The 13,307-nt window shown below is 42.9% G+C and overlaps 2 protein-coding genes across 3 annotated transcripts in view; both read right to left on the reverse strand.

The window, feature by feature from the left end:
* The window catches only part of slx4 (SLX4 structure-specific endonuclease subunit homolog (S. cerevisiae)), a 12,128-nt gene extending 10,832 nt beyond the window's left edge, over positions 1-1,296 (reverse strand). The window contains exons 1-2 of the mRNA XM_032535783.1: positions 1,057-1,296; positions 303-819 (exon numbers count right to left, since the gene is read on the reverse strand). Of these exons, the coding sequence (XP_032391674.1) occupies positions 303-750 (448 nt within the window). The 5' untranslated portion in view covers positions 751-819; positions 1,057-1,296. The remainder of the gene's footprint in view (positions 1-302; positions 820-1,056) is intronic.
* A 1,643-nt stretch (positions 1,297-2,939) lies between these two features.
* The window catches only part of crebbpa (CREB binding lysine acetyltransferase a), a 54,462-nt gene continuing 44,094 nt past the window's right edge, over positions 2,940-13,307 (reverse strand). For both annotated transcript variants that reach the window (XM_032543560.1, XM_032543551.1), the window contains 10 exons: positions 12,220-12,297; positions 12,055-12,122; positions 11,514-11,664; positions 8,779-8,925; positions 8,579-8,692; positions 8,252-8,417; positions 7,753-7,920; positions 7,206-7,367; positions 6,699-6,980; positions 2,940-6,429 (listed from right to left, as the gene is read on the reverse strand). In XM_032543560.1, the coding sequence (XP_032399451.1) occupies positions 4,174-6,429; positions 6,699-6,980; positions 7,206-7,367; positions 7,753-7,920; positions 8,252-8,417; positions 8,579-8,692; positions 8,779-8,925; positions 11,514-11,664; positions 12,055-12,122; positions 12,220-12,297 (3,592 nt within the window). In that variant the 3' untranslated portion in view covers positions 2,940-4,173. The remainder of the gene's footprint in view (positions 6,430-6,698; positions 6,981-7,205; positions 7,368-7,752; positions 7,921-8,251; positions 8,418-8,578; positions 8,693-8,778; positions 8,926-11,513; positions 11,665-12,054; positions 12,123-12,219; positions 12,298-13,307) is intronic.

Below are 13,307 nucleotides of genomic sequence, written 5' to 3' on the forward strand. Positions count from 1 at the left end.
GCCAATCTGGAATCTTCCCCTTATGAGGTCATAAGGGGAAAGTTTACCACCCCTTTCTCTGCTTTGCCTGTCCAGATAATTTGGCCCACCCATGAGAGAGAGACATCATGGCTTTCAAGTGGCAGTTGGTCAAGGCCACACCCCCACCTTCCACCAAAGCAACTTGTATTAACTCAGCCATGAATGATAATGACATTTTAAAAAACCTTGAAAAAGCAGAGAGAGAAAACCACATCTGTATTCCCTCTGTTCACATGGCAACAGTGCTGCATACTAACAACCTGTGCTAAGAGCATCATCACCTTGTCTGTGTGTCAGAGGCGGAGGAGGGACACAGTCGTTCTCATGCCTTGTTGTCCTGCTCTTGTCCTTGTGCACCATTCTCTGTGGACTGGCTCTCTTGAACTGCTGCATCCTGTGCAGTACTTTGTCTTTCGCCGCCAAACCCCTCTCCACACTCGGTCCTGCTGCTGCTGGCGTAGCGGACGACTCGGCATCTCCTGAATCATGTCCTGTCCCTCCACAGACCACACGATCATCTGCATCTGCGCCAGTACAAACAGGCTGGGTCCCAGCACACGCAGACCCAGCGTATGCAGTTCTTTTGTTTTTTCTTCTGTCTCCATCGCTTGCCTGACTGGAGGGCTGATTCTCTGCTTTCCGCGCCTGTCTGGACTCAGTTGGTTTCTTGCGGACTCGTTTTAGCAGCTTTGAACAGAGAGCTACAAAATCCTGGTCCGAGTCATCCATGACGCTGCACTTTGTCTCACATTAAAAAGCCAAGCATGTCCCAGCATGTCCCCAGCTGTAACAACCAGCCTGTAAAGAGAGCTGGTTAAAGTTGGAGCAATTGGTGTCCAAAGTTTGGTTTTAGGGACCAATAAGAGTCCCTGGGACAGATAAACAGTTCAGTGACAAATTATGTTGTATTCGGGATAAACCCCACCGACAAATAATGTTTGAAAGCGTAGCTACGTACGTTGACATATTAGTTAGACAGAAAGCAGTTAACGTTAGCTAGCCAACGATAGCAGGTGATGCTAATGTTATCCTCACCCAGGTTTGATGAATTCAGCTTTTAGCTTTCCGCTTCATTGTTGCTTATTCACGACTCTGTCACAATGGCGAATTTCGTTGATTTTAAAATACATTCAGCATTATGTATCAATTATATGGTTAATAAAACAGCCAAAAGGCCAGTAGGGTTTGTTATCATTTCAAAAGCGATCATCTTTTTCCGGTTTTAATGCGGGTTGCAACGTTACTTACAATGTGCATACTGCCACCTACTGTACCGGAGTATACAGCATGCATGATATAATATCCCTGGATTTCTTTATATCATAGGTGTCATAGCGTAATAAAAACATGTAATAAAAAGTAATACTTTAATATACGGAAATATGCTGATATTGTTCTAAGAATCATTTATAAATGCCTTAAGAATCGATAGCACCATGTTAAGTAATTACACTACTTCCATGCACATAACTCGATGTACATGTTCGCTTCTGTGAGAAATGTTTGTGACTGAGGCACCTGCCAGTGTCTTTAACCCACAATTATCCATATTTTTCCTGATGCACAGCTCTGTTTTAACCGTGTACATGTTTTGTAAAAGCACTAAATTATAGTCCCTTTATGATCTGAGAGGTTGTAAATATTAAGTCCTCTGAGAAAAGACGAGCCATTATTTTGAGAAATAGAATACTGCCTTAACTTCTTTGTGTCGCACACCATCTCAAGATATGTAGGAACAGGGAGTATGTCTGCTAACTTTACTCAGACTCTTATAACCAATTTCTCATATTTCCTAATTTTAGGGTATTGGCAATGTCTGACTAAAATGAGATTAATACAGATAGAAGTATATAGATACATACACTTACAAACTTCCATCCTGCTGACATCCTTTAACTTTTGTTGTCTAAAAGGTATTTATGAGCCTCATATCCAGACAGGAATTGAGCAATACATATTTCTCATAAAACAGTACTTTTATAGAAACATTTTGTGCTTAAATTTGAGGTTAGGACTGAATTATATGACTTGAACTTAGAGCGGGGCAATATATCATATATCGATAATGAGATGAGACTAGATATCGTATCGTGGCATAAGTGGTGTCTTTTCCTGGTTTTAAAGGTTCAATTATGGTAAAGTTATGTAATTTTCTGAACCACCAGATTGTTGTAACTGTTCTATTTGCTTTTACCCACTCAGTTATTCTATCCACATTACTGATAATTTATCAAAAATCTCATTGTGTAAATATTATGTGAAAGCACCAATAGTCAACACTACAATATCGTTGCGGTAACGATAGAGATATTTGGTCCAAAATATGGTGATATTTGATTTTCTCCATATCGCCCACCCTTACTTGAACTTATTTCCCTTACACTTTGATAACTGGAAAATTTAGTGTATTTTAAGTAAACGTTTTCCAATCACTTATAATTACTTTCAAAAGGCTCAAGATACAGTAGGTTTGAAATCAGTTGTTCCGTTGCTACCAGCCAGTCTAACTTGACTGGCTTCTAGGCCTTTACCTGGTGATTTATTTATGCTTTACAATAGAAGCGAGTGACTATCAGATAAAGGTAACCGTTAAGATGTTTACCCTCCACCACATCACTGCTAATAAAAGGGTTACTAGTAACCTTTATCAGTTTGTGATCTCTAAATAAAAATGCTGCATCAATTGTCCTACACCATACTAGCAGAAATTTAGATGCACAATAAAGTTATAGGAATATAAAATGAAATTGTTTCATTTAGGGCAAAAAAAAAAGGACAAGACTTCAAGCAGTCATACAGTCACTTTCCTGACCACAATAACTTATTTTTAAACACAAAATGAATACTGACTGGACAATGAAACAATGCTGAGCTTTAAAAAAACAAATTCACAGAAAGTAGTACACAGGAGAGATGCCTCATTATTTAGTCAACAGAGTACTGGAGTTCTTCTGCTGCACACAGTTTATTTAACAATATGGTATATAAGTAAGAAATGAGTCTTTTAACCAGTTTATACAGTGATGTCATTCTCTGTTCTTTATATTTATAGTATTTTGCTTATAACTTGATTTACAATAGGAGAAAAAGTAAATCCCCCCCAAATTCAAGTTTTTGTTACAGAGGAACGAGGGATAACAACATTTAGTTTTCCTTAGGGTGAATCTCAAATGTGCCCTTCATCCCAAGATAGCACACCGCTTAGTGTAAAATTTAGAGGATGGGGCGTCAGAGATGTGGCCTACAAACAACCGGTGATCATTCAGCTTAGGGGGCTGGTCTCTTTCTCACACTCTACAATATTTGTCTGACAAAAAAGTATGACAAATTATTTTTAATGTCAAAGCAACAATGATCTACACCTGCAAGACGAATTTTGCAAATTCCAAGCCATAGAGATGTAGACTGCAGTCCTTGGTGTCTGTGTTTGTGATACCAGTTGGAGCTGTAATTACTTTAGTGATTGTGAGGGTTTTTGTCAGTGTCTTCATGTGTGCCTGTATACATGCCTGTGTATACACAACTGCTGCGGTCCATGTCCTATTTCAATACAACTGAGTGCTCTTCATATACACAAAGAGGGGAACGGTCCCTGAACGCATCGTCTTGGAGTAATAGTACACCCAGTACAACACTAGATTACAATGACAGCCAGGAATGACAGCTTGAGAAGAGAACAAAAACCTGGCCCAATTCCCACACAAATTATTTTACAGTTTCAACACAAAATGCTTTAAGTTTCTTTTCCAAAGGTACAAAATAAAAAGATATGAATAATATAATGCAATTGTACATTTTCTTTGAGAAAAAAGGGAACGAAAAAGGCATGAAACCATACCAAAAACAAATTGAGTATTGAACACATTTGGTCTCAACCAAAAAATATATTCTTTGTGATTTAAATTTCATTTACGAAGCAACTTTTAGGAAACAATTACATTCCCTACAAGTGTTGATTTTTTTGTTTTTTCAACCAAAGTTTCTTTTTTCTTTTTACAACAGTTGAAACTTTTTACATGTCAGTACAAAAAACAAAAGAACAAACAAAGCCCTCTAACAAGATAAAGACTCCGAGGGGAAAGTAGGAGGAATAGAGGTGGGAGGATGGGTCCCTGGGAGAGAGATTGGGTTATTTAGTTCCAAGCAGAAATGCTACAATCCTTCCACAAACTTCTCCAGAGTGTCCCCTGTAGCATCTCCCACCATCCCCAAGTCACTGTTCAGCCCCCCTCTGTTGGGCGTGTTAAGCTGCGGTAGCATGGCGCTTTGTTCTGGTGTCCCCAAATGTCCCTGCTCCATGGACCCTGACAGCGGGCCCCCAAGTCCCGGGTGGGGGGAACCCGAGTGGGGTGGGTGTGGGTGCTGCGGCGAGGGCTGGGGCTGGCTCTGGACCTGCGGCGAGGGACTGGAATGTGGCCGCTGCTGCTGGGGCTGCTGTTGCGAGGGCAGACAGGAGGACTGGACTGGCACGGGGGACCGGACTTGGTTGTTGAGTGCATTTGCTAGTGTGGGCTGGCCGGGGAGGTGGGCTCCACCCTGGGGCTGGCCAGCCAGCAGGTGGGCCTGGGGGCTCATGGGGCTGGGCTGGGCAGGAGAGCCCATCTGCTGCTTGAGGACGGCCTGCTGCGTCTGGGGATGTTGCTGCTGCTGTTGGAGCATTCGTTGATGCAGTAAGTTCTTGGTGGAGTCCATCCCCATGTTGGGCTGGGCCATCTGAGCCATGGGTGCGATCTGGCCCATGGGTCCCCCAGCAACTCCTGAACCCGCCTGCATGGCTATCTGCTGCTGCTGCATGCGGAGCTGGGAATACGTTGCTGCTGTACCCTGCGCCTGAGCAGGGAACTGGCCAGGATGGCCCTGAGGCATCACCCCTTGTTGTTGTTGCTGCTGCTGCTGATGTCTTAAGAGCTGCAGACTGTATAGCTCCTGGATCCGGGGGTTGGTGTTGTGTGCTGGATTTATCAGCTGCCCTGGAGCCCCTAATGCAGCCATGCCCTGCGAAGGTGGCTGCTGAGGCTGCTGTGGGGGCATCCCGGGCCTCTGCACTGCACCTCCTGGCATGGACATGGCCTGCATTGTGGGAATGCCGGGTTGCGGTTGCTGACCTGCTTGCTGAGGCTGGTTTGCATGGTACTTTGCTGTTCGCTGTTTGATGAAAGCAGCCATTAGCTGAGGGTTTGATTTGAGGATGTTGAGGACCTGCTGCTGCTGCTGGGGCGAGCTGGGAGACTTGAGGGTGCGTAGGAGGTCCTGCAGGGCGTTGGGTGCAATAGCCCCAGGTCTCTGGGTTGTTTGTGGCCGGGTACCAGGCTGTTGTGGAATCAGCAGCCTCTGGCCCTGCTGAGGTTGTTGCCCTGGGGCCATCATGGCCCGCTGCATGGTCATGGCCTGCTGGGGGGTCTGGCCTGGGACAAGGCCTGGTTGTTGAGTCTGAGCTGTCAGCATCTGCCCTGCAGCTCCAGGCCACTGACCTGTGGGCATGGCCGGTTGCATGACCTGTGGTCCCCGGGGCCCTGGCACCATCTGCATGGGTGGCTGCATTGGTCCAGTCATACGTTGCTGTGGCTGCTGCGGGTTCATGGGTAAGCCATTCATGTTGACCCGGTAGTTCTGCTGGTTCTGCTGGGCCTGTGCCATCATCTCGATGTGCCGTGCCATCTTGACTGCAGCAAGGGGAGGCTGCTGCTGCTGAGGTGGCTGGGGCGGCTGGGGGAGAGGGGACTGCTGCTGGTGTAGAGGGGAAGCCTGGGGCCCGGGCTTGCCCTGGGACACTGGTGTTTGAGGCAGGCCATTGCGAGGTGCGTTGGGAAAAGAGGGAGACATGACGCCTGCTGAGTTGGGGGTCTGTGGCTGGTTGGAGAGCGGCTGCTGGGGCGTCTGTGGAGTGTTAGGCTGGGCATGAGAAGTGGGAGTGCTGGGAGCAGCTGAGGGCGGTGGGGACGGTAGCGGCATGGTTCTGCCTTGCATGGTGGCCATTCTTCTCCTCATCAGTTGGGCCTGCTGGAGCCTGTGCTGCAGCTGCTGCTGGCGAAGCTTGTGCTTGATGTTCAGGCAGAACGGGACAGGACACTTGTTCTCCTGACAGTGCTTTGCGTGGTAACAGCATAAAGCGATAAGTTGCTTGCATACAGGGCAGCCACCATTGGTTTTGCGCTTGCAGCCCTTGGTGTGTTGCACCACTCGCTTCATCTTCTGGCAGGACGGCAGAGAGCAGTTGGCATTGCGACACTGACAAGCATGGACCAGGGACTGGATGCAGCGTTGGATACTTAAGCGCCGGCTCTCCTGTGGGCTCTTGGAGGCCTCTCCACTCTGGCTGTTGCTGTCATCGTCTAGGCCAAGGCCCCATTTCACCATCTGGTGCTCGTGGCCCTTCACGTTATAACAATTAATGCACAGATCAAAGTCCTGCAGGAAAGGGCAGATGGGGACACATAATTACAAAGTCTGAAAAACTGTTCTGTCCAAAGTTTAAAAAATGTACTCTTGCTGTTAAGAATATTAGTATTTGATGTAGTACATATATATTGTTACAATTTATCCTCATCTGTAATACTACAGACAGACTTTCATTTGTATTATCTTATACTGTGAGATTCTTGATTCTACAGTTTCACACACACATAGGAGTGATTCCAGTGTCAAAACCCAACCGCATACTAATAGTAGTAACTTACCTCGCACACAGTGCAGTGCCAGCGTGTCTCCACGTGGTGTTTGCACTCGTTGCAAGTGTAGACAAAGCGGTCCTGTCCCTGGTTGTGCAGCTCAACCAGCATGCACATGGTGCTCCACTTGCACCTCCTGAGGGAGCTGAACTCCCAGTGTTTGTCCCTGGCCAGAGTCAGGAAGGCATCGCGGCCATCCATCAGGTCACAGGAGAGCATGGGGTCAGGGTCAACGATGGGCGGCAGGGCGTTGGCCATGGGACCGGAGTGGAGGTGGATCACAAAGAACACCTTCAGAAGACAGAGAAAAAAACATACCGAATTGAGAATTAGAAAAGCACAAGCAAATCTGAAACTGGTATTAAAACATATTTACGTACTAAATTACTACATTTAGAGAGGACGTGCCATTAAGTTAAATAGAAAGAACATACATTTTATTCACTATCAAATACACAAATGTTCTTCAATTGCCTGCTTATCATTAAAACTGCTTAATATCAAATAGAAATAGACCTCTTTGTGCTTCTCCATGGTAGCGTATAGCTTCTGGGACAGATCATTGGCTACATTCGGCATCCCAGGCTTCTTCTTATTTGCTCGGCTCACGCTGCTCTTGTTTTTACTGGTTTTCTTGTTGTTCTTCTTCTTAGCGTTTTTGCTGTCACTTGGTGTACCCTGTGGGGGATACACAATGACAGAAAACTAAGTTTATTACATTTTTACATATTTTCACTATATTGTTTTTTTAACAGAATCTCTCCAACCATCAAGTTAGTACTCATAACAGTGAGGATTTTGGAATCATCAAAATGCCATGAGCACTTTAGTTACACTATGTTACTCTTTGTTGTTCAACTTCTCATTAAAACATTATTAACATTCATCAAATTATATTTAAAATGTGTTAATAATGATATTGGTATATGAACGAACATTAATCTATAGACGCTTGAAGTGCTAAACTGCTGTCAAAGGCAATTAAAACATGACTACAAACTGGAGTTGTATGTCTATAACTTTGCTAATACCACATCACCAAACCATGCCACAATGTTCGCACCTCTGGAGTTTCAGAGGCAGCTGTATTCTCCTCCTTCTTCCTCTCCTCCTCCTCCTGCTCCAGCTCCTTGATGCTCTCCTCCAGCACATTGGGCCAGAAGTCGCCTTCAAAGTACGGCAGCTCATTAGCGCTGGTCAGACGGTCCTCTGTCGCCTGTTTACAGATGTCCTGAGAGGAGGACAAAAACACAAATGATTCAAGCTATTCAAGATGCTTCTGACATGTTTTTAGTAATCTAACATATTGAGCATGTACATGTTTAATGTGTTTGCCTGTTTATATCGACAAAGTAGCAGAAGTGTTCAGACTACCAGCTACTTATTTAGAATTCTACGAGGAAATGGGACAAGGGTCACAGCAAATCAAAACATAACTAGACAACACTAGTCTCCATTTACAAATCAATCAACGTTTTGCATGCACATGTAAATGTGTCCGTTGTTCTAAATATTACAACTGCATATATAGTTGTACGACTTGTGTCAGAAAATATCTTTACCTTGTAGTCATGCAGAATCCTCTCGGCAAATGCTTTGTCCAACATTTTCCTGTACCACTCCTGCAGCCTCTTAGGCTTGGGGATCTTCTGGTCAGGAGGATGGCAGTGGAAGATGTAGTCGTCTCCTTCACTCGGAGGACATGCCCAGATGTGGCCCTGGGCATACCTGTGGGTATACACAGACCAGAAATAAGACCAAAGAGACGATATGTAAGTTAGGACATCTGCTTTCTTAGAACTAAATTCCACCACGAAGTTCACTCCAGAGACTCTTCCCTCTGTCTTTCAAAAGGGGAGGCATAGAACAAGTATTAGAGCAAGGCTTACCCGAGTTTCTTAACATATTCTAGATAGCCGATGAGGATCTCATGGTACACTGCTGTTCGTAGAGCCCGAGGTCTGAAGAAGTGAATACTGTCAAGGTATGATATGTAGACCCGTCTGCAGAGGTGAAGGGGGGGAATTGGTCAATTTTATCCATAAAAAGCACCTGAAGTGCCAGTCGTTTATTGCAATGTAGTACATACCTAGTGTTGGGGAATGGGCACTCAGAGCCGTACTCCTGCACGTGCATGCCAAAGAAGCACACATCCACGCCATCAATTTCCTCAAAGGCAAAAAGTGCTTTGGTTCTGTAGGGAAAGGTCTCAGGCATTTCACCCGTGTCTACAAACCTGTGGTATTAAAGAAAAATCTGATATTATATGTGATCTGTAGTCGGTCTTGGAATTATTGCTAGCAGAAACATGGCATAACGTTAGGAAGGTCTGCTCCGAACACAACACCCCATAACACAAAAGGTGCAGACTGTGTCAAGCTGTAAATTATATATGACGGTTTCTCTTATTTGCGCAGGGTGTAAAGGTATGTTGCCCCTAAAACATCGTAAACCCTTAAAATCTTAAACGTATTCCATAGTTCAATAAGAATACAGTACATACATGTTTCACGTCAACAGTTTAAAAAGCCTTAGTTTATTTTATTATTGTGACTATAATAAAGGCTTCTAGGAAAGAAGAGTCACAAGCTGCCCAAGAAATTGCCTTGTGTGACGCTGCTTTTAGACACTCGGGATCATAATGGCACAATTCAAGTCAAGCGGCCTTGAGTCAATAAAAAGCAAACAGCCTTAAATCAGACAAATTGAAGATAACAGGTTATTGGACAAGGCCCTCCTCCCTGCGCGGATGGGACGAGTAGACTTTGATCGTGTGTGATGAAACAGTGAACAAACTTCTGAGGTAATCAGAGAGGGTGTGCACTCCATCTTGTCAAACATGCCGATTCCACTATCCCTCTTAAGTGGGTATAAAACGCTTTATAGAGGGCATTCAGCTTTGTGCGTCAGGGACAACATAAAATATACTCCAGACAAATGAGAGCTGTGCCAGTGTATCTGCAAGTCAGCGAGGGGGGGAGACAGGTATTTGGTTGTCTACAACATTATGGCTTACCCTCATCTTGATTGTTGGCTCTTTGGTTGTTTATATATTTGTTCAAGGTCATTTTTGTTGATTTAGTTTAGATGTGCCTGGCTGACTTTTGGTCTTTCAGAGGCTGTAGCGTGCTCAGATTTGAAGATATTGGTATCATATGAAACTAGATGTTAAAATCAATGGTGCCATGTCATGCGACCTTGTCAGTAAGGTGGCTGAATAATGCTCCCAAGTTAGGCTAAGATTTAGCGAGGGGAACCCCAGCATGGCTATTTCCAAAGGGTCCCATCACCTCAAGATGAATATTGGAATGAAGAATGAAAATACGTGATATGTGTACCCAAAAGTCTCACCTTTACAGAAATGCCAAAATTATGCGCTACTCCCATGCATTTTGGGGCAAAACCATGCAGTTTTTCACATGCAGTATTGTGAATAGAAAGAGACTCTAGTGAATTCAATGAAAATTGTATTCCTATGTGATGATTGTAGCCCACAGTAGCCATTTCAATTTAGTGAGACCATTTCTGAAACTTGTGTCACTGTATAAAATTACCTGTTCTAGGATGCTCAAGGATAATCACAGCCCCATGCAACTTTACAAACCACAAACTTGAAACTTAGGACATTTAGAGGAAGTATGGCTTTCTTAGGTATTTTGACCGTAAGGGGGTTTTAGACCAGTTTCCAAGAACATAAGTGCTCTCAATCCAATCGCCAAAAAATGCATTTTTTGCACTAATCTCCAAATGTCAAAAGTGTTTGATACCCATTCACAACATGGATTTTTCTATGGCGTCTATTTTTATATTAATTTGTGGTAAAAAATGGTAGAATAGTTAAAGATCAAGTGTTAGGCCTTCACGATTAATTGTTCTTATTAATCTCGATTCACCCTGTTCACAATTTTTAATTGAATTTGATTTTTAAAAAGATCTTTTAGTTTTTTTAAATGACTGGTTCTAATTTAATTTTACGAACCGAATGCATTACAAACGCTACTACTTTCTTCTGTGAGTTTTAAACAGAACGTATAAAAAGTTCTTTAAAGCGCTCAAAGCGCAGCAATGCTTTCCCTTCTCTTCACTGAGGCCTCTATGTTTACAGGCTTGTAGTGATGCGCAATGTACTATAGGTGCCAAAAAAAATCTGGTTAAAATTATCGAGTAAATTTCCTTAGTTTTCGTCTTTGTCAATGTCTTTCATACAGCAAATAATGTTATATCTTACTATAGTTTCTGACTGGGAACCCAGAAATTCCGACAACAACAACAAACAGTCCGTGCCCCTCAACCTGGCCTCATGGCGGTACCGAAAGTCAGAAGAAAGCGGCAGAGTCCTGTTTGATTATGACTGTGTCAGATAAAAGCCAGTGCCTTTGATTGTAAGGTGGTAAAATATGTGAACATTTTATTACAGGGAAACATCCCACGAATTTGAAAGTAGCCTACATTTTAGAAACAAACACAAGGAGGCTAACCTAGCTCACCTTAACAAGGTAAAGGAGAACGCCAAGCCCCTTTCCCCCGAAATAGAAGCTAACCCCGTTAACGTTACGGGCATGGATGATTGGATACGTAGGGCCAGCAGCATATTTATTTCTGATTTATGACTAGAAAACTTAATTCTCAAGCTCCCTGCTTTCAAATTCTGTATATCCTCAGTATGTGCAATCAACTGTAGACTGCTGCAACCCTCTAAACATCCTCTGTCCCCCACCTCTAGCCCTCTCAAAAAAGAGGGAGAGTGCTATGGGGTTTTTAACATACCAAATTATACATTACATACACCTAGTTCTCCTGTCTTTCTGTCAGTGATTCTCTCACCTGGCTTTCATGCCTGGTTTAACTTCCACGGTTTTGTCGGAGCTCGCCACCACTCGCACAAACACCTCTCCGGCCTCTGGGTGGTTCTGTCTCTTCAAGTATTTATTCACACGGTCCTCTATGTACATTCCCAATCGTGTTGATTGCAGCCCTTAAGTGTACAAAAACACAAGAGAAATGTTTTTAAAAAAAAAGGGCAATTCTTTTTTTTGGGGTACTTAAAGAACCTGCAAAATCTGTTAGCACCACATGCCATAGAGGTTAGTATTGTTCTCCAGGGCTACAAACACCAAAGAAAAATATCTGAGACCACAAGGTCACATAAAAAAAAAAACAAGGCTGCCACTGCAGGAAAGCTACAGAAACAGACATATGCAGCCCATGTGCATGGGGAGGAGGTTTATATTATCTTCTGTCTTCATTGTTTGAGAGACAAAACTGCAATAATCTGTTGATACTTTGAACAGTGCACAAGACATCACAAAGAAAGCTGATTCAAGGACCTGATATTTTAAACTCAAATGTTGAGAATTGAACTAACGTTTTGCAGAGAACTTGTTTTCCTTCCGTGTTTTTGCACTCTTCTTTAAACAATTGTCACAGATGAATCTGGAAAGAGAGAGATATTAGACTTTGCTAGAATTAACAGACAAAATATGCAAAAACAATTATGTAAATCTACTTAAAGTACAAGCTGACATCTCACCCAGATGGCCAAATGACCTCGTAGTGTAAGACGCATATCTGGTGCATCTTCCGTCCACAATCTTTACATTCAACAAACCTAAAAGAAAAATAAGCATACAGTCAGATATTTATGAATTTAAAATAAGCTAAAAAGATCACAGATCTCTAAAAAAGTCTTTTCATTACATGTCTCCTTTCAAGCTAAATAAAACATTTAACGCTGCCTAGTCTCACTTTGCCAGACCGGGCTGGCTAATCCACACAGCCTTCCAGAATGGGAGAAAAACATGCTCTGGTGTATTGACATTCTTTAACCCCCTGAACCCTAAGGTCATTTTTACAGTTCGTTGTCCGTCTGGATTTATCTTATAAAAACCATGTAAAACATCAACCCTTTTGCCTACAGTCAAGATATGAACATTTTTTTCAGGACAAACTGGGTTATTAGAATATTTGGGTTGCAGTGAGGTTACTTGAATGTTAAAAATGGTTGTAGGACCTTAGAGACAAATAAATAAATAAAACGGAACATGAATCTCACAGATATGTATTGATATCACAGACAGAGCACTGAAACCTTAGCTAATCTCCTCTCTAAAACACTTCTCATGTGTCTTGGGAGTCACACTGAAGAAATAAACATAACTTATACAGTTGACAAAATACATACATTTTTTCAAAGAAAGTCCAGACGCTTTGGCCCTCATGACATTTGTTTATGCCAATAATCAACACAATAATGATATTACACCCACAGCAATGCTACATAAGCATTTGTGTTGTCTAAAACAGTTCTCCTATATGCAAAAAATAAACATAATAAACATTGTAACTCATAAAGCACATACTATTTACATTTCTTCAAAAAAAGGCCCAAACATATGCCAAATCTCAAACCAATGACGCCATTCTCCTCTGTAAAACGGTAGATAGCTATCTTGTCCGCTATGTATCTTTGATCACATACTAGACTAGTTTGACTGGGGCGATTACTATCTTTCCCACTCAACTCTTTGGTCACGTTGTCTCCCATATATAGGCATACTGCTTGCCTTCACTTCTGACACACACAGAGGAGGCACGGAGAACGGAGCTAGCGGCAGAAAT

Source organism: Etheostoma spectabile, chromosome 2 (assembly GCF_008692095.1).
Source record: "Etheostoma spectabile isolate EspeVRDwgs_2016 chromosome 2, UIUC_Espe_1.0, whole genome shotgun sequence".
Taxonomy (NCBI): domain Eukaryota; kingdom Metazoa; phylum Chordata; class Actinopteri; order Perciformes; family Percidae; genus Etheostoma; species Etheostoma spectabile.